Genomic DNA, 20368 nt, shown 5'->3' with positions numbered 1-20368 from the left:
CTCTTCAGCCCACTTGGTTGCATCCATGGAGTTAGTTTTGAGCCAAACACCTGATAAGCAAGGGTAAGGTCCCACGCAGCTTCAGCTTCCAGACTGCCCAACCCCTGTGCCAGGTTTTCCTCATGCAGAGGAGGGCGCTATGGGACCCAGCTTGGGAGTTCAGGAGCCCAGCATGCAGACCCCACAGAAGGGGCCCAGTCCTGCACCCTCCTCTCCCTATTCTCCTGTCCCAGTCCCAGAGACTGATCCCTGCCTACTCAGAGATCTGTGAGAACAAAAAGCGATTGTTTTAAGTGTGTGAGTTTGGGATGGTTTTTTGCTTTTCAGTGCAGATTTTTCAAAAGCAGATCACCAGGTCTTTCTTCCTAGGTGCCTCTGGGTGGAGTTGACCTGCCAACCTTTCCATTAGCAGCTGAGTGTGTTAACTGCACCATCCAGAGACTCCTAAGATATCCTAATCCTTTTATTCTTTTCAGAAAAGGGCATTACAGCCACATCCTTGATTTACCCTGAGGTTGTGTTCCACTGACATGGATTGGATCTCTGCCAATGGCTGCCTCAGGCTCACTAGACCCAGGGCCTTCCTGTCCATCTGCCAGGGCAGCACCTATGCTCAGAGCCCTTGCTCCTGGCTGCTCACCAAGGCCCCTTTGTCCCAAAATGACTGCTGCCCCACTGCGTACGCTGACCCCTCCCCTCCCACCTGCACCAGAAAGCAAACTTTGCTCTGCCTTAGGGGCCTTCTCTCCCCCAATCCCACCCTGACTCAAATGTGCTCCACCAGACTGCCCATCAAAGAGGGGGTTTGGACACGATGGCTTGGGCTGATACCTGGAGCTAGCAGGCCTGGTTCTCGGCAAACCAACTTAGATGCTGAGGCCAGCTCACTGGAACAACGGCCAATCTTCCCTGTAAAACCCTCCTCTGCCCCCAAAAACAACAAACAAACAGCCTTAGCATTGAACATTTCTTCCTGAAGGCGGGATAACCCATTTTGACACTGTTAAGAAAAAAAAAAAAAACCCAGTTTCCGTTCAAATGCACTTAATTTACTGCCCAGGTTCTCATTAACTACTGTCAAGGGAGAAGGAGACAGACAAATTATGAAAAATTACTTTTTTTAATGTACAAAAAGACTTATTTACAAATTGAGCATGTCATCTCAATTCATACCACGTAGAAAAAGCTAAAAATGTTTTTTGGAGATAAAATTTGGCTGGATGGTTCACCTACAGAATCCTCAGGAATCATGTCTTTTGTACAGAATATATACAGGTTGAGAATGGCTAGCAAAACTCTATGTCAGCAAGTAAATGACCACCACCACAGAGCCCCAGGCCCTTTGAGAAGTCCAAGGGCTGGTTGTTCCGAGCTGGCCTTGTCTTTGGACCTTAACAGGGTTTGATGTTCTGGGATGCAGGGGGGCTAGTGAGAAGGTTTTGGCCCTGTCTAGGGAGTCCTTGGTTGAAGCCAGGGTCACAGTTAGGATCAAGCTCATCACGGTGCGGTTGGCTTGGCAAGGCTGCCAGAAATTCCACATGGAGAGGTTTGGGTGGCGTGGGGGGAGGTGTATGTGCATATGATGGGGGATTCATCAATTCACCCCTTGAAGCCAAGTTCCAAATTCCATTTCCAGGTGGGACTTGGTCATACTGAATAGGAAAATTCGGTGATGGTTCCTTAGAGTCCCAAGAATTAACCCCAGTCACCCTCCCACTCCCACCACAAAACACCATGCATGTCAACATTCTCAGCCAAAGGGACAGGGAGGAACAGAAGGCAGGGAGTCCATAAGATTCTGGGCACCGCACACTGGCTTGGTGCAGACTAATTAATGGGAGCCTGGGCAGAGGGGCTGTCATCCAGCCCTGGAGTTCTCCATGATCAAGTGGGCATATAGTGCATTGGAGAAAGAGAGGATTTGGTAAACATGCGACTTCCTCTTCCTGCTGGGCCCTTCTCCAGGCACCATTGGTGCGTCAGCTCACCTTGGTCCATCCCTGGCCCACAGGAGCTCCAGCGGCCCCGAGGTATTTAGAAATGAGCATTCTTTTCAGGAAGGGCTACATTCTACACGCACGAACACTGTAAACATGGGCTGGGGAAGCCAGGGATGCTTGTGGGCTTGCCCCAAGAGCATTACCAGTTTTTTCTTTGCTTTTTCTGGTGATACTTCTGATACGTAACTCAGTTGCATACACTTGGACAGTCTGTGGGTCCCAAACTCAGCTTTATGGGATCGAGATGCCAGCTCTACCAACCCTGGAATAAGGACGTGCTTCTGAGTCACTCAGGTAGAATCTGTTTTGTGGCAAGTGACGTTAGAGGCCTCAAGAATTAAGCTTCATAGAAGAATTCTGGTTGGCCAGGAATTCCTTGTCCTTGTGAGTGCTGGAATAAGAAGCTAATCTTCCCGCAACAAAATATCCTTTATGGCTTTCAGATTCAGACCCAATGTGGTTCGCCTTCCCTCTTTCCCTGCGTACTTGGAAAGCCCTTGGCCGATGTAATCCTTTATCAGCCAAACGGCAGAGGTGAAGGAGCCGGAACAGAGGATAAACGCCAAAGGCTGGAAAGCACTGTGTAAATGAGTTGTTCATTTCTACCTTCCTTTCTTATTGAGACTTTTCTCAGTGTTCTGAAAAGTAACCCAAAGAGACCAGAAGGTCTGCACATGAGACTTGCTTTAAAGCAGCTGTGGTCTGAGCCAGCCATCAGCAAAAACCCCTCGGACCTATTTAATACTTTTTTGGACAAACACAAAAAGACAAAACCCCCCTGCTCTGGGAAGTGGTTCCTCCAGGTTCGCTGGGCACCGGGGCTGGGGCTTAGGTCATCATGTTCAGGAACTTGCTCTCTTCGGCCAAGCTGGTGAGCATGGAGCTCATGTCCCCGACGGCCATGTTGCTGATACCCGTGGGGATGGCGGGCAGGGTCAGGGAGTTCCGGGGGGTGGTGAGGCGGGAGGAGTTCTGGGAGAGGCTGTGGAGGAGGCTGGGACTCAGGGCGCCCGAGAGCAAGCTCGAATGATCTCCATCATCCATGATGGCGTCAAAATCAACCTGAGGGGCCTCCAGGAGCTGGGAGTCCACGGTGCTGGACACTTGATTGACCCCTGGCGAGGGCAATGGCTGAGGCTTCAGGCTGTCTGCACAAGCTTGGGTCTGCATGGCCTGGCAGTCCACGTGGCTCTCCATGCCTCCGTTCTGCTCGTACATGTGGATCTGGCCATAGTAGTAGAGCAGGCTGTGGTCCTGGGCCCCGCCTGTGTCCTGTGGGGGTGGCTGTGGGGGCAGAGGCACCATAGTTCCCATCATTCCCTTGGACATGGCCTCTGTTGTCTCCTGGCTGGCCACGCCAGCAGTCATGGCATGGCCAGTGGCCCTGGCATAAGCCAGCTGCTGCCCAGCACGCACCCCACGGTGGCGGCTGGCAGGGCTGGGCTCAGGGGGTGGCCGGGGCTGCACTAGGCCAAAGCTTGATGCAGCCACATCCATCATGCCCTGCTGGGGCTCCATGAAGCCAGGCTGGTGAGAAGGCAGAAGGTTGGGGCCCTGGCGGTAGCCCTCCTGGCTCATGGGGGCTGCCAGGTGATGGCTCTGCTGTGAGTAGCTCTGGGATGGGAGAGGTGGGGGCACCATGGCCAAGGTGGAATTGGGGACCCCAAGTTCCCTGTGGCTGCTGCCTATCATGGTAGGGTCAGGAGCAACTTCCATGTGCTGAGGGAGCCCCAGGTGGCCTGGCTTGGCTGCCATGTTGCTGCAGGATGGGGAGAACTGGTTCAGGGCCCCTCCCATGGCGCTGGGGCCCAGCTGGGAGTGGGACTGGCTGTAGCTGGAGTGGGGGCTCGATGCCGTGTTCATGCTGGGACACTGGCCACCTGTGGCTGGCTGTCGAAGCTGCTGCATGTAGTTCGCCCTGGGCCCAGAATGGGGCTGCAGGTGTGGCTGTGTGCTGTCCAGGCCTCCTGGGCTAGTCTGCAGACCCTGCTGATTGAAGCCTGGGTACTGGCCAAGGGCCTGTTTCTGTGGCACTACCACCAAGTTGCCCTGTGAGAAGGGTGGAGGCTTCATTTGGTTGGCCAGGGCATCCACCGTGCCCGAGCTCACCTCGTTCCATTGCACAGGCATGTTGCTTTTGTTTAGGCTCGCAGGTGCCCCATAACCCAGTTGGCAGCCTCCCAGCACCGGGGCGGAGGGGCCCACGTTGGAGTCTGCTGCCACCATCCTATGCTGGCTGTGTAACCCAGGGCTGGGCAGCTTGAGGTTCACGGAAAAACCCGTGCTCTCGGCAGGATAGGCTTCTGGGCCATTCTCCTCCTGGGCGCCGCTGGCACGAGACTTAAGATACTGAACCACATCGTCAGGCAGCACGAGGTCATCCTCGGGTCCTGCGCCGTCCGCCTCTGCCGCCAGGGCCTCCATCACCACGTTCTCGCTGATGCTGGGCGGGCGTGGCGAGTAGGCGCCGCGACCCACCAGGTAGGACTGCAGGCCGAAAGCGCGGCGCTCGGGCGGCAGCGCGGCCGGGCTCACGTTGCTGGCGCTGTGGAAGCGCTGCACCCGCGGGAGCGCTGCGGGATCGGACCGCCGCACCGGGTCGCTCGCCCGCCGCGCGCCGTGGCCCGGCACGTCGTGGGCGAAGGCGGGCGCCGGCCCGGGGTAGCTGGGGACGGGGCCATCGCTGCCGCGCCGGGGGCCCAGAGCGCGCGGGCAGGACGGCAGCAGCATGGGCTCGGGCGCGTCGAGCAGCGCCAGCCGGGTCCGCAGGCTCATGCGTTCTAGGCAGGGCAGGGGCGTGGGCGGGGGCCCGCCGGTGGCTGCCGCGTACTTGGCCCGCAAGCTGTACTGCTGCGCTGGGGTGAGGTACAGTGGCCCCGAGCCGCCACCACTGCACTGGCTGGTCTCGCTGGAGCGCCGCGATGCGTCCGTGGAGATGGGATCGTAGGAGTCAGCTGAGCTGGCGTTGTGGATGCGGCCGGGGCCCAGCGGCGAGGCCTCGCTGGAGCGGCGGCTGGAGAAGTAGGGGGAGATGCCGGAGGAGCGGCGGCTCACGGTGTAGGCTGAACTGACTGTGCTGGTAGAGCTGTCGCGGCGCTCCTGCAGCTGGCTCAGCATGGTCACCTCACTCCCGGGCAGCTCAGACAGCTGCGGGTTGGGCAGCAGCCCTGCCGGCCCGCCACTGCTGAAGCTTTCCAGGATGGCGCCTGCCAGGAAGGAGAGAGGTTAGCTCTGGGAGATGAGCCCAGGAGGGCCTGGCACAGACTCTGTACCTCACCATCTCTGGACAGGTGTTGCCAGTTGGGCTACCTGGGAGGATGCCCCGGGGCCCCACACCTGTGCCAGGGAGCAAGGACAGCAGGGCTAGGGAGAAGAGAACTGTGATGCTGGCCCCAGGATGGCCTTGGCTGGTCTCATAGGGAGCCTCGGAGCTCAAATGGCTCTTGTGTGCTGTGCAGAGTTGGGCTGAGATGGCTGGGCCATCATATTCCGCCCCCCCCCCCCCCAGTCCTGGGATGTGCAGTACCCTAGGAAGGAGCACGACCTAGGGTGGGCAGCTGTCTGCAACCAAGGTAGTCCCTGTAGGGCCTGAGAGTTGAAGGCCATCTGCCAGCAGTCTGCCCAAGACTGAGCAACAAATCCTTCCTTCAAGGGGTATCTGGATGGTGCATCACAGCGTCCCCCACAATGTGCTGTTGGTCCCTGTAGGGCAGATGAGGGGCTGGGTGTTCTGCTGTGCATGCTGCCCAGCACACTGCCTGGTACAGAGTCAGCACTCAGGAAATGGTCGCTGAAGACACCTTCCATTTCAAAGCCTGGCCCACACCTTGCAAGGCTGAGCACAATGGTGTCTCCTCCGTGAAGTCCTCCCTGCTCTTCCCCAGCTCTCTCTTCCTCTGAATGTCCTAGCCTTAGCTCTGTCTTCGGAGCTTCCTGATCTGTTGCACAGTCAGATGTGTATCTGACGGCACGGCCTCCATGACTGCTATTATATTGCTTTCCTTCCTGTGGCCTTCGCCACGGAGCCCCACAGCAGGGGCCTAATAAATGACTGAGAGACTAGACGAGGAAAAGGATGACGTGAGCAGGTCTGCCCGCTTAGGGGTCACGGGAATACAGCATGGCTTAGCGGAAAGAGCACGATTGATTTGGGAGAGTCACTTTTATAACTCTGAGCCTCAGCTTCCTCATCTGTAAAATGGGGCTAGTAAGATCTTTCCTATTGCAAGCACCCAGTAAAACTGCACACGGCACCTGGGAGGTCTGTACCTACTTAGTGCTGCCCCCTGCTCTGCCCCGCGCCACCCTCGGCCCACTTACCACTGCCCCCTGCCCTGCCCCGCGCCACCCTCGGCCCACTTACCACTGCCCCCTGCCCTGCCCCGCGCCACCCTCGGCCCACTTACCACTGCCCCCTGCTCTGCCCCGTGCCACCCTCGGCCCACTTACCACTGCCCGGGAGGGGAGGCAGCTTGGCGGTCCGGGTGTGTGCAGCTGGCCCGACCCATGAGCAGGAATCCTGGAGCGACTTTAGCTTCTCCTTCTTGAGCTGCATGGTGGTCATGTGTTTGCGCAGCTGCAGGCCACCAGCTGAGGGGGCAGCCAGTGCTGAGGCGTTGGCCCCCAGGGGCATGTCGTCTAGTGCTGTCAGGTCTCCCAGGCTCCCAGGCCCTGTCCCTGGCATCTCCATGCCACTGTCATTGTTGGGGGCATTGCCCAGGGGCGAGAGCTCACTGCTGCAGGACGACTGAGCCCTGGGGCTGGACTGACACAACTGTGGAGGCACAGCAAGAAGGCACAGAATCAGAGGCATGAGGACCCACCTGCTTATCCTGCACCCAAGCCGCACACTGGCACACCCACCGAAGGAATGAAAGCTTTGCTTTCAAAGGGGCTTTCAAAACACCACTTGTTTTTTTTCCATGAGATAGTCAAGTCACGTCACCTCTCTGAACCTGCACTGCCCCTGCTACAGGGATCATGATGGGTGGAAAGCACCCAGCATACAGAAGGCACAAATACCGCTAGCTCCACACCTCCATCTGTGCACCGACGCTCTCCCAGCCCATGTCTGGGCTAGAGCTCAGCCTGCTGAACTTAAATGTTTGGACACATTGAGTCCGTGAGCCCTGGAGGCTGCACAGCCTGATAAAGTTGGCATGAAAGAAAACATGCAAGCATTCCCAACAACGGCCATGTGCCGCACAGTGAAGCAAGGGCCACGGTAAGCCTGCTGGATGGTGCCTTCTGCTGGGCGGGGTGATCACGACAGGCCAACAGCAGGTTGTCGGGAAGGGAGAGGATGCTCAGGAAGGGCTGAAGTGCTGCATGCAGCCGCTGCCCAAATGGCCACCCTGAACGGCATGTCAGCTGAGCTCCTGGCTGGTTTCTGTTGGGCTGACAGACATGGAAGGGGGCAGGTGGAATGGGCAGAGGACTCACCGCATGCCTATGCAGTGTGGGATCTGGGATCTGGCAGCCCAAGTGAGGCTCACCTCAGAGGTAGCAGCTCTGGGCTCATTCCCAGGTGGAATGCCCCCTGATTCTATGCCTTTCCTACGGAAGCTGCAATGCTCCTACTACCCTGGACACCAGTCCACACTCCTTCCTTTGGCACCCAAGACCCTCTGTAGGTCGGCCCATCCCATCTCTGCAGCCTGAGCTAACAACAACGCCAGTCCTCTGTCCTCTGCACCAGCCAGCTGCACCCCTGCTGGGACCTACTCCCAGGGTCCCACCTGAGTGCCCTCCCATTGGCCTGTCCAAACCCACCTTCCTGGGTCCATGCCTGGTGGAGACCGGGATTGGAGTCAGCACAGGTAAGAAGACTCCCAAATGGAGTGAGTGAGTCTGGGGGCCTGGATGACAGGACGATCTCTGCCCCCACCACCCCCCAACTCACGCCGCAGTCCCCCCACCCCCTACCCACACGGCTCTCCGCTCACCTCAGTACTGTCTATCCTTAGGGGAGGTGGAGTTGGGAAAAAGGTGGAGACAAAGAACAGGTGGTTAGAACAAGAGGAGCACAGCCTGGAGGGGCCCAGGGCAGAGAGAGGACAGAGGGGAGGGAGTGAGCAGGGGGTGCTGGCTGGAGAGGCCGACACATGGGAGCAGCCCCGCCCCTGCGCAGGTGGACTCCGTGGGAGCGGGCATGTGGCTCCCATCTTTCACAGCCCTGCCAGCAGGGGTCCAGCTAGAGGTGGAACAGGACCTGGGACAGGCAGGTTCTGTGTGAGGCCAAGGTGGTGAAGGGAGGAGGCCAGGTTGGAGAGGGGAAGGTCACCACACGCCCTTAGATTGGGGACCCTGGGGCAGAGCGCCTAGTTGTAGTAGGGACCACAGGCTCTGAGCAGGGTGATGGAAGATGGGGAAAGGCTGCATGGCCTGGGGCTGTGGCTACCGGCTCTGCTTACCACGGAGCTCTCGGTCTTGATGGCTTTGACGTACAGGCTGTCCTCCACGGCCTGGCTGGTGCTGGCGGCCTCGGCATTCTCCTCAGGGCCCCGGCCACCTGGCTTGGCGCTGGCCTCGTTGTCCCCATTCTCCTTGAGCGGTGGGGCGCGGAGGTGCACATCGTTGCGCTGCTTCTTGGTGACGTGAGCGTCTGGGCCGTGCACTGTTTTCACGTGCTTCCGGAGTGAGCTGGGGTCGGTGTATCTCTTGGTGCAGCCTGGGATCTTGCAGATGTAGGGTTTCTGGAAAGAGACACCAGGCCTCTTAAGGACGGGGGATAATGATGGGCTCTTCAGGTCCTCCTGAAGCCACCCGTTGCTTCGCAGACCCCGGCCGGCAGGGGCTCTGCTGTATTGCAGCCAGCGCCCTCTGGATGGAGCTGCTGCAGCCCCAGGCCGCAGGCGCCTGGCCCCGCCTCGTCTGCCACCTTTTCCTGCACAGAAGTGCATGGTTAATGCAGCCCCTGCCACAGGCTGCCACTGCAGGGGAGGGATCACGATGCTGCCTCCCCTGCAAAAGGCGCACTGGAGTTTTTCATAGGAGATCGCACTCCCGTTCGCCTCCTGTTGCTGTCGAGTCGGTTCCTACTTGCAGCGACCCTAGAGGACAGAGTAGAACTGCCCCAGAGGGTTTCTAAGGAGCGGCTGGTAGATTCAAGCTGCTGACCTTTGGGTTAGCAGCCGAACTCTTAACCACTGTGCCACCAGGGCTCCCAATTTCTCTGAGGAGCAAAGAGAGGCTCGGAGAGGCAAGCAAACTTGTTCAAAGTCACCCAGTAACGGGATGAAAACCCAGGTTGTCTGAGCCTGAGCCCCGGGCTCATAGACACATACATCCACATACATCCACACACACACCGCACACACACTTAAATCACACACAGTTACACATACACGCTTACCTGCATACACACACACTTACACACCACACCTCTCCAAGGCTGGCTCTTATCAGTAAAGACTCCGAGGAGTTCAAGTGTCTTTAGGAATTCTTTACACTTCTTAGAAGTACTGGAGCAAAGTCCTTTTCTAAGCTTCCAGAAACATTCTTTCCTGAGTCCACCTGAGCGACAGAAATTGAGTGATTGGGCGGAACTCGGAGGTGGATGCTGCAGACACCACTGGCTCCTGCCCGACTGGCCTTCCTAGGCTCTCTCCACCTGCCAGGGGCTCTAGCTAGCTGGGTGACACTGGCTGGGGGCTGACGCCACCGCAGACCCAGTCAGTACCAGCAGCCGGAGCAGAGCACTGCCAGCTGCAGAGAGCTCTGGGGAGGGGCTCAGATTCCTGCTGTGACCCCAGCCCGAAGTGATGCAGCTGTCCCTAATCTAACCCCTGTTTGCTGTGGAAGCGATGACTTTCAATCATGGTGGCTCAGGGATATGAATCCGTGTCTCAGGATGTTTTCACAACTGCAGATGAACCAGCATTCCCGGGTTCCAAACCCACAGCCCAGCCTGCAAACTGTGTGGTGCTGGGCACAGTAATTTCATCCCACTAGCTGCTGTGAGAACCAGAGAAGTAGACCCCTCTCGAGTGGCATGGTGGAGCTCAGGAGACCAAACAAGATACCCAGCCACGACGTCAGCTTATGTGGACAGCACGCTGGCCTTGGAGGAGAGTGCTACCATGTTTATTACAGATGAGAAAACCAAGGGACAGGGAGGGTGAGTGTGTGAGGGGCGCAGGCCATCTGGTCAGTTCTCCCTCTCAGAGAAGAGGCGGCGGCCCAGAGACAGCGACTGGCGGCCCGCAGCCTCCCAGCTGGATGGTGGCTTACAGGACCCCCCCTCCCCCCACCCCAGGTCTCTGTCCAAGGCCCTGCAGCAGGTCAGTGTCGGGGGAGGGCACTCGGGCCATCGACTGGCTTACAGATGTCCAGAAGCCCCTGAGGGATGTGTTCACAAGTGTGGTACCTCATTGGAGTGGGTGCGGTTCTGGTGCTTGGCGCGGTCGGAGGCGTTGGAGAAGGCCTTGTTACAGGCCTCGTGCTCGCACACGTAGGGCTTCTCCCCGGTGTGGGACCGCAGGTGCGTCTTCAGGTTCTCCAGGCGAGAGTAGGCCTTGGAGCAGCCCTCGAACTGCAATGAGGCAGGGCTGGGTGAGTGAGGCCTCGATCCAACCCCAGGAGCCCAACCCCAGGGCTGGCCCGCACCCTCCCGCCTCTCTGCCTGAGCATCTCCAGAGTGCATTTGAACACCACCATTTACTTCTCCTTCTGATTATAAGATGACATATGGTCACTCTAGGACAAACAGGAAAATGAAAACCACTGGCCAACATCCAGGTCAATCTCATTCTGGTTCTTGTAGAATTCATCCTCACGTACTTCTTTAATACAAGATTGTGAGAACCTTCCCCCATCATTAAACCCTCTTTATAAACATGGCTGTTAACTGCTACCCAACGTCACTCCCTAGATTCGAACTTTTCTGTGCCTCTAAATGTGCTGAGCCAAGTGTCCATCAACAGAAGAATGGATAAACAAAATGAGATACATACGTACGCTGGGAACGTTATTTGGCCATAAAGAAAAATGAAGTCCTGATGCTACAACACGAAGAACCTTGGAAACATTATGCTGAGTGACATAAGTCAGTCCCCAAAGCTACAGATTACATGATTCGATTTATATGAAATGTCCAGAATACGCCAATTCAAAGGCAGAAAAAAGACTAGGGGTTGCCAGGGGCTGGGAGGGAGGGAGCTGAGGAGGGACTCCTAACAGGCATAGGGTTTCTTTTAGGATGATGAATATGTCCCGGAATTAGTGGTGATGGTTGTAGAACTTTGTGAAGATACTAAAACCCACTGAATTATATGTTTTAAAAGGGTAAATTTTCATGGTATGTGAATTCTATCTCAATTAAAAAAAAACTTGTCAACAAAGGTGTCATATTTCATTGAATCCTGGACACCAGTGATTTTAAGACACAGCCTGATTTTAGGGATATTAGCTTGAGAACAAGATGGTCATCTCAGAAATAATGAAGTACAGGAGTTCACAAAGAGGATGTCCCAAATGCTTCAGTCACAGCCACATCACTGCATCCCCGGACCACCGCCCTTTGAAGGGGAATGGTTTCTGTGCTAAAAATAGGAAGCCTCACCTGTACGGTCACAAATGCTATTGACTCCATAAGGGGTATGAAAGGTCTTATCTTTAAAGTCTTTTTTTTTTAAAACTCAACCGAAGTGGTTTTTAGCTCATCGCTGCTCAAGCTGGGAATCACCGATGAAGTTTGCTCTGTGCAGCGACAGACTGCGGGTCACCTCGGAGCCAGCCCCTCCACCCAGGCCTTGCCCCACCACGCCAACGGTGGGGTGCAGCTGGGTCTTGGGGCTCACAGTGATGCAGACACTAGTGCACCCACCCTGGCGACCAGGTGCCCACACCCAGAGAAACCACAGGTCTGGGACAGCAGCTAGGTGAGAAGCTTCTGGACTCAGAGGAGCAGAGACCCAGGAGCGAGAACTGATGGGGGTAGGAACAGACAGACAATTCGCCGGGCAGACCTGCCCAAGCAAGGAGCCCATTTTACCCCCAGTTTGCCTTTGGTCAGACACGTTCAACCAAGAGCCACCTCGCCTGGCCAACGTCTTGAGCTCAGTGCTGCAGGAAGGGACGGGGCCAGGACTGCACTCACCGTGCACTTGTGCGGCTTCTCACCAGTGTGCCGCCGCATGTGCACCACCAGCATGTACTGTGCCTTGAAGGGCTTCTGCTCCCGCGTGCAGGCCTGCCAGCGGCACACAAACTCCTTCTTCTCCCCGTGGATGTGGTCGTTGTTGATGTGCTGTGGGGAGCAAGTCATGGAAGGGTGAGCCCGACCACCTATCCCTGCTGTCAGCTGACCACCTACCCCCAGGCCCCACCTACTGAGCTGACCATCCACCCCCAGGCCCCACCTACTGAGCTGACCACCCCCCCGGGCCCCACCTACTGTCAGCTGACCACGTAACCCCAGGCCCCACCTACTGAGCTGACCACGCACCTCTGGGCCACGCCTACTGAGCTGACCATGCACCCCTGGGCCCCGCCTACTGAGCTGACCATGCACCCCTGGGCCCTGCCTACTACGAACTGACCACCCACCCCTGGGCCCCACCTACTGAGCTGACCACACACCCCCGGGCCCCACCTACTGTGAGCTGACCACATACCCCCGGGCCCCACCTACTGAGCTGACCATGTACCCCTGGGCCTCGCCTACTGTGAGCTGACCACCCACCCCTACTACTGTGAGCTGATCAACCATCACTGGGCCCCACCTACTGTGTGCAGGCTACCCACCCCCAGGCCCCTTCTACTTGAGCTGACCACCCACCCCCAGCCCCACCTACTGTGAGCTGAGCACCCACCCCTACTAGTGTGAGCTGATCAACCACCTCTGGGCCCCACCTACTATGTGCAGACCACCTACCTCACTGACACCCCTATGTGCAGACTACTCACCCACCAGACCACATCCTACTATGAGCCCTCCCCCTCTGTGTACAGACTTCCTGCCCCACTTGCCCCCCACTATTATGTGGGACCACTCACCTCACTGCTCACTCTACCTACTATGTAAATTCACTCATCCAACAAGATTAAAAAAAAAACCTACTAAATGCCAGGCCATATGCATGTCTTCCAAACAAAGGACTCCTCACAAATTATCGTCAGCTGTCATTACATGCTAACCTACTGTGTGCCACTTGTCTGGCCTCCATTTTCCCATGAGTCATCAAAGTGACCATCTAAGACCAAAGGTGCCCGCCCACTCTAGGGGAGACAGAGATCAGGATGGTGCCCTGGCTGCAGACTGTGGGGTGCTCATTAATGCAGCGGGGCACGTGAGCCCATGCCAGGTACACAGGAATCCTCTCCTACTGTTTCAGAAATTTCAAATCGAATTTTTCATTATACTGGAAACAAACACATGCTGGCCTCTTTTTGGCAGTGAGCCCATGAAATGATGGCTTTGTCTCCTTGGCAGAGGCCCAGGAGGCTAAATGCCTGGCCTAGGGCCACTGGCAGGAAGTGTGGATGCAGCCCATTCCGGCCCTCGTGGTGAGCGCTGGGCACTGTGGAGGCCACCCTGGGACAAAGTGGCCCAGGAGAGCAAGGGGGGCAACCAAGGGTGGGTGAACTGACCTTCCAGCAACCCTACCACATGGCCCTGCAGGGATCTACTTCTCAGGGGCTAACAGAGCCATCAGGCCACACTGGGAAGCCTTCCCTGAAGGACTGGTTCCCTGGCCCACACCACCTAACACATTGCTCCGGGCCAGGAACACAGGGCTAACTTTTCTCTTTTTCCTGTCCCTGTGCCCACCCTTTTTTCCCTGGGCTCATCAAAGTCATGCTACCTGTGTGCTTTTGTGGAAGTGGCTTCTCCTGTAACAGGGTGAACGTGCTACCACAGCGTTCTGTTACACGCAGAGAGCAGACTGCACTGGGTGGACCCTTCAGTAATTAGTCACTTGCTTTGATTATTTAACCAAAGGCTGCAGTCCTCACTGGAGCAGGGGGAATTGTACCTCTGAGCTTGGCTTGGAATCCCAGAATGATGCAAACCGTTAATGTGTTTGGCTGCTGACTGAAAGGTTGGCGGCTCAGTCCACCTAAAGGTGCCTCGAAAGAAAAGTTTGGCAATCTACTTCCAAAAAATCAGTCATTGAAAACCCTATGGAGCACAGTTCTACTCTGACACACATGGAGTTGCCCTGAGTTGGAGCAGATGCAATGACAACTGGTTCAACTGGAGCTTGGTGTATGTTGACATACGTGGAGGCCCTTTATGCCTTTAATCCTTTGGTTTGCTTATTTCACTGAGGAGTAGGGAGTAGCTGATATTAGTCATTGCTATGGACTGAACTGTGTTCCCCCAAAATGTGTGTCAATTTGGCTAGGCCATGATTCCCAGTATTGTGTGGTTGTCCACCATTTTGTGATCTGATATAATTCAATGTGTTGTAATCCTAACCTCTATGATGTTAACGAGGCAGGATTAGAGGCAGTTATATTAATGAGGCAGGACCACAATCTACAGGATTAGGTTGTACTTTGAGTCAACCTCTTTTGAGATATAAAAGACAGAAGTGAGCAGAGAGGAGAGGGACCTCCAACTACCAAGAAGGAAGAATCAGGAGTGGAGTGCATCCTTTGGACATGGGGTCCCTGTGCTAAGAAGCTCCTAGACTAAGGGAAGATTGATGAAAAGGACCTTCCCCTAGAGCCAACAGAGAGAGAAAGCTTTCCCCTGGAGCTAGCATCCTGAATTTAGACTTTCAGCTTCCCACACTGTAAGAAAAAAAAAAAAACTTGTTTGTTAAAGCCATCCACTTGTGGTATTTCTGTTATAGCAGCACTAAATAACTAAGACAGTCATTTACACAGTAGAGTGAAAAAGAAGATGGTCCTCCTGCTTCCTTTCCCACTGAGGTGTCTCTCTAAAGGCCACCAGGGAGCCTCTTTGGGCCCCAACAAGGCCCAGCTCTTCCTCTTCTATCTCCCTCTTAGTTTGAAGGTCATGTCCCGCCTGTATCATGGGTCAGGCTGGGCGTGCTTCCCCACAGGGAACAGCAGGAACATTGAGGTCTTGGCGGTCTCCCCTTCCCTTCCCCTGTTCCCGTGCCCTTCTTCTCTCTGTTCACAACTCCTTCTCCCAGATCTACTTCCCCCTACCCACTCACTACCCTGCAAACTCCAGACCCCACTGTTGGTACAGAAGCTGCTGGCCACATGAGGCTGCTGAGCATTTGAATGTGGCTATTCTAGGCTGAGACGGGCTGCAAGTGTCAAAGATGGAGAATGAAAAACAGTATGTAAAATAGTTCAAAAGTTTTTTTTATATTGATTACACGCTGAAATAGGAATAGCTTGGATATATTCGGTTAAATAAAATACTAAAATTAACTTGACTTATTTCTTTTTACTTCTATTTAATGTGCTCCTAAACACCAAACCAAACCCAATGCCGTCGAGTTGATTCTGACTATGGCGACCCGTTGTGTTACAGAGTGGAACTGCTCCATAGGGTTTTCTGGGCTGTAATCTTTACAGAAACAGATCGCTAGGCCCTTCTTCTGTGGTGCCACTGGGTGGGTTCGAACTGTCAACCTTCCCATTAGTAACCAGGAGCAAACTGCTTGCCCACTCGGAGACCTAACATGCTCATAAAAACCCCCAGAAAACCCAGTGCCGTCGAGTCGATTCTGACTCATATAGGATACATAAAATCACATACACGGCTGGCATTTGAAGCTTGTATTAGCTTGCCAGTGGATTACACTGCTGGAGACCTCTGCAACCCACAAGGCTGCCCAAGCGCTGGGCACCCAGCCACCGGCAGCACCTCACTCGGAAGATAGAAATCTGCTGGCCCTCACACTCGGCACAACTGACCCAAATGTGTGCCCGAAAATGCCAGCACCAGAGCAAGTGAAATCTACTGCATGCTTTCACCTTCCAGGGAGACAGTATCGCATTAGTCTCACTTTCCATTTCTAAGGCCTTTCAAATGGTAAAAATGCTTCCTGATAACGCCTTCCATTTTGTTCTTATTGGTTTACTTCGCAGCGAATTGTTAACACTCAGCCAGGTGCTCCACTCCCTGTGTGCCCGTCGCCATCCATTTTTCCCAGGGAGCAGAGAAAGGGGGCTGACTCCTCTGGTGCAAAGGAGTCTGCTCTTCCTGAGGCCAGGTAGGAGGCCACCACACCGCGTACAGACACGGACATGGCTGGGCACAGGCGGAAGTCTGCAGTGAAGCCCCCGCCCCGGCTCTGAGCCCACCTGCCTGTGTCCGGGGGTTCCTTCCGGACACACGTTTTGTGTTCTCACCTCTGCGCCTTTGCTTCGGCCTCTCTAGGCCTGGGATGCTGCCAGTCTCCTCCGTTAATCTAAGTTTCGTTTCTCCTACAATTGGTGCTAACTCGCCCCCTTCTCCATCTAGGACTTGTTGACTCCAAAGAGGGGGCACATAATGAAAACGTGTTTCAGAAGGGAGTAGATAAAACCCTGGTTCCTAGGCTCCATGGCAGCTCCAATGTGTTTGCTGGGAAAATCTGGTCTCCCGGGACGGTGCAGTGGGGGCGGCGGGGGTTGGGGAGAAATGTCTAAACGCAAGAGAAACCCATAGTATTGGAGAGCAGAATTGCATGAATACAGGAAGCAGAGCTGGGGAAAAATATGGCCCTCTGAGGTGGTTTCATAATGAGAACAACAGCGTGTGCACGTGTGTGTTAGTGTGTGTATGAGAGTGAGTGTATGAAAGTGTGTGTATGTGGGTATGAGACAGTGTATGTGTGTGAGTGTGTCAGTGTGTGTGAGAATGTGTGTGTAAATATGTGTGCATAAATGTGTGTGTGTGTGTCTCTAGTCTACCTGGCATCTAAGGTACTAACTTAGTGTGGGCTTCATCTTTACTGACACTCATTTACCAAGAAGTAGAGAGCAGACTTGTCCCTGAAAGTAAGTTCTTTTCCGGACAGAGCAGAGAAATGCTCAGGGCTGAAGAGGGGAAGAGGGGAGGAGGAGGGAGCCACCATGCAGGGAGCACTAGCGAGTAAGCTGTGGCATCATATTCAGTCCTCACCCCCTCACAGAAGAAAGAACGGAGGCTGGGAGGTTACACCCGGCACCTCACTCACCAAGCCCCTGCTCCACCTACCACGCACATAATCTCCTGACAGCCAATATTTTGGATGCTCCTGTAGAAAAGTTTTGAGTGGGGACCAAGAAGCACACCCTGAAGGGTCCACCCAGCACCCATGGCTGACCTGTCAGTACCCAGGGGCATTTTAAGTAGCCCCCTCCCCGATCTGTGTGTAGACACTCACCTGCACCCAACATACACTAGGTACCTGTGGCTGGTCTCCGAGAAGAAATTACCAACTCCTTCCTCCATGGGAGAAAACCTTCAGGCCCCAGATCCAGATTTGTTAATATCTTGTGATATTGGCTGGTTTAACTAATCTTATCTCCCTCTCTTTGCACTGGCTGCTAGGAAGCTCCAATTTTAATACTAACTCTACTCCTGGCTGCATTTTAATGTTCCTTTCCTCCTGATTTTCTCATTTACTTATTTTTCTTCTGCTCTGTTGTACTATACACACACACACATACACACACATAAATATATATATTTACAAGCCCCGTTTAGCAACATGCAGGACATGCATAAATAATCCTGCATGTCTTCCACTTGCTGGGGATATGGCCCAGGCAGCTCCTGGGGCCTCCTCCTCCAGCCCTCTCTCTAGCAGAGGGTGTGGAAGGCTTAAGCCCCCATGTAGGCTGGGCTCTACCCTGGTGGGCAGGCTGCTGGGGCTGAGAGGCTTACGTGCACTAGCTGCTCCTGGGTGTCATACTCCTTGGTACAGTCTTCCCAGTGGCAGTTGGTCTCATAGATGACCACCTCTGGGTCTTGCTTACAGTCATCTCTGTCCAGGTCTTCCTTGAGGTCAGCCAGTTGCTCCTGGGGGAGAAGAGAGCACACCCCCGTGAGCTGTGGCCAACCATCTGGCTCTGAGGGCAGGGCCTGAGGGGGTGCTGCTGTCAGCCCCCTGGCAGGCGATGCCAGGACCCTGGGCTGGTAAAGGTTGTGTGGACGGATGGATAGATGATAGACACACACACTCACTCGCTCATCAACCTTTCAGCCCTTTCTCCAGTCTCTCTTCTGTTTGGCTCCCATCCCCCTGCTGTCTTGTTGACACTGTCCCGACACCTCCCTCCTGCCTAAGCTGCTTGTCACCACATTGCCCATTACTCCTCGCTCTGCTGATGTGGCAAGGAGGGCAGGGCACGGAGTTCATGGCTTCTGTTTGGTTTTATGTCCTCTGTGGGGATGGGCCCAGCAGGCTCTGGAGTGGGGTGTTTTCTTACTTATCCCATCTACAGGGTCTGATCCTGCCTAGAGGTGGAAGGAAACCCAGCATAACTCTCTCCTGGCCCCGGGGCCCTTGCTCTCATAGTATCCTTCCTCCTCGGGGCATACGATGCACCTGGACTCACTGCTAAGGCCAGTTTCCCCTGCAACAGCCCTCAAACCATGGGCATTTGTGTTCTTGTTCTACAGCTGGGGTAACTGAGGCTCTGAGAGAGGTTTACTTACCCTCCCAAGAACACACAGCCAATTATGGCAGCTTAGACCTGGACTCGAGTCTCCCAACCACATTAAAGTCCACACAGGGCCATTTCAAGGAGGTGGAGGAAAAGCCCCTGAAATGTTCCCTTCACCTGATCCCAGAGGCTGTGCACTGGGACCAACGTAAAAGAAGGGTTTGGGAAGCCTCTGCTCTGGACCTTCAGCAATGGGATCATCTGCAGGGCTGTTGTGGTTGTTAGCTGCGGTCTAGTTGGCCCCCCACTCATGGCAACTCCATGCACAACAGAAAGAAATGCCACCTAGTCCTGAATCATCCCCATGATCGATTGGGGATCCGACCACTGTGATACATAGGGTTTTCACTGACTTATTTTTGGAAGTGGATCTCTAAGACTTTCTTCCTAGTCTTAGTCTGGAAGCTCTACTGAAACCTGTTCAGCATTGTAGCAACATGCAAGGCACCACCCATCACTGACAGACGGGTGGTGGCTGCGTATAAGGTGCATTGGCCAGGAATTGAACCTGGATCTCTTGCACAGAAGGTGAGAACTCTACCACTGAATCACGAATGCCTCATCATCTAATCATAATCATAGGTGGTTGAAATTCTTTTCAAAGAAGACAAAGTCTTTTACTCCCAAACTAACAACAGCCTTGGAATTAACCTCCACCCCCAGCTGATTACAGCCCAGAACCGAGCGGGGGCAGCCTCTGAGCAGAGGAAATGGAGACAGGGTGAGAAGTACCAGAGGCAGGGGGAAGGGAGAGGCACAGGTGCCCCCAGTTGGGAGAAAAGGCCCAGCAAGGGCCTGCAGAAGCCTGCAAGTGCTTTAGGGACTCCCCAGGATCCCACCGGCCTGCTAGGCACCCTTGGACAAAGACCAGCAAAGAGCAGATGTTATAAAGACTTGCTTTATATTTCAAACTATTGCCAGAAAGCACCAAGAAAATGTTCTGTCTTTCAAAAGAGCCTCGGGGGTAAGTATTTGTAGTCCAGGTGATTGGGGACAACTTCACCCTTTATTCAAGAGCCAGAGCCCCCACAGGCCGGGGGTGCGCTGAAGCTGGGGCTGCAGCCACCCACACCACAGCCACATCCCTAACGCCACAGCCCTGTCTAAGAGCGGCCAGCCGAGACTCACACCCTGACTGATGTCCAGCTGGGGCTGCAAATCCTCCCAAGAGAGGTTTCTGGTTGTTCTCAGAGTGGGCCTTTCCATGAGTCCGCTTGTGCTAAGAAGGGAAATGATGATGTGATAATACAGTAACTCCTTGGGGGGAGCAGAAAGCACAGGGCAAGGTGAGGGCTGTGCATTGGGAGGTCTCTGCTCTGGACTTTAAGTCAGGGGATCATCTGTGGGGCTGTCGAGTGAGCCTGTGTGGGAGAGTGGACGAGGGGCCTCCTCACACCTTCTCTGCACGTTAAGAAGCACTGGAAATAGCTTCCTTGTCTGTATAGCCTGCATACCTGTGTATTTAAAGAAGGCTGGAGCAGCTGACAGACCGGCTGCAGAGCAAAGGAAATGCACAGGCTGCTAAGGCAGCAGACTGGGCTGGGCGCCCCCAGCCTGCGACTTTAGGCTCCAGCTGAAAGGGCACTCATCACGCTGCATCTTCCGCCCATGGAGGGCAAGTGCCTCCACCTTGCCAACAAGCCGGGACGCTGAGTGGCATGGTGACAGCCTCCCTGTGATAAACAGCTTCCCCCCGACTGACACGCCAGGCAGGAAGGGAGACTCACTCTTCTGTAGCTGCCTGGGTTTGAGGGTAGGAACAGAGTCCTCCTGCTAGGTGGGCCTGGGCCCCCAGGTGCTCT

The 20368-nt window shown here is 54.9% G+C and overlaps 1 protein-coding gene across 1 annotated transcript in view; it reads right to left on the bottom strand.

The window, feature by feature from the left end:
• Window positions 1–1182: 1182 nt before the first annotated feature.
• GLI2 (GLI family zinc finger 2) overlaps window positions 1183–20368 on the bottom strand; it is a 259722-nt gene continuing 240536 nt past the window's right edge. The window contains exons 8-13 of the mRNA XM_064287308.1: window positions 17785–17919; window positions 12100–12249; window positions 10369–10533; window positions 8414–8695; window positions 6450–6774; window positions 1183–5206 (exon numbers count right to left, since the gene is read on the bottom strand). Coding sequence (XP_064143378.1) covers window positions 2829–5206; window positions 6450–6774; window positions 8414–8695; window positions 10369–10533; window positions 12100–12249; window positions 17785–17919 — 3435 coding nt within the window. The 3' untranslated portion in view covers window positions 1183–2828. The remainder of the gene's footprint in view (window positions 5207–6449; window positions 6775–8413; window positions 8696–10368; window positions 10534–12099; window positions 12250–17784; window positions 17920–20368) is intronic.

Source organism: Loxodonta africana, chromosome 6 (assembly GCF_030014295.1).
Source record: "Loxodonta africana isolate mLoxAfr1 chromosome 6, mLoxAfr1.hap2, whole genome shotgun sequence".
NCBI lineage: Eukaryota > Metazoa > Chordata > Mammalia > Proboscidea > Elephantidae > Loxodonta > Loxodonta africana.
Note: the sequence above shows the minus strand (reverse complement) of the source record. Positions and strands in the feature narration are given on the sequence as shown.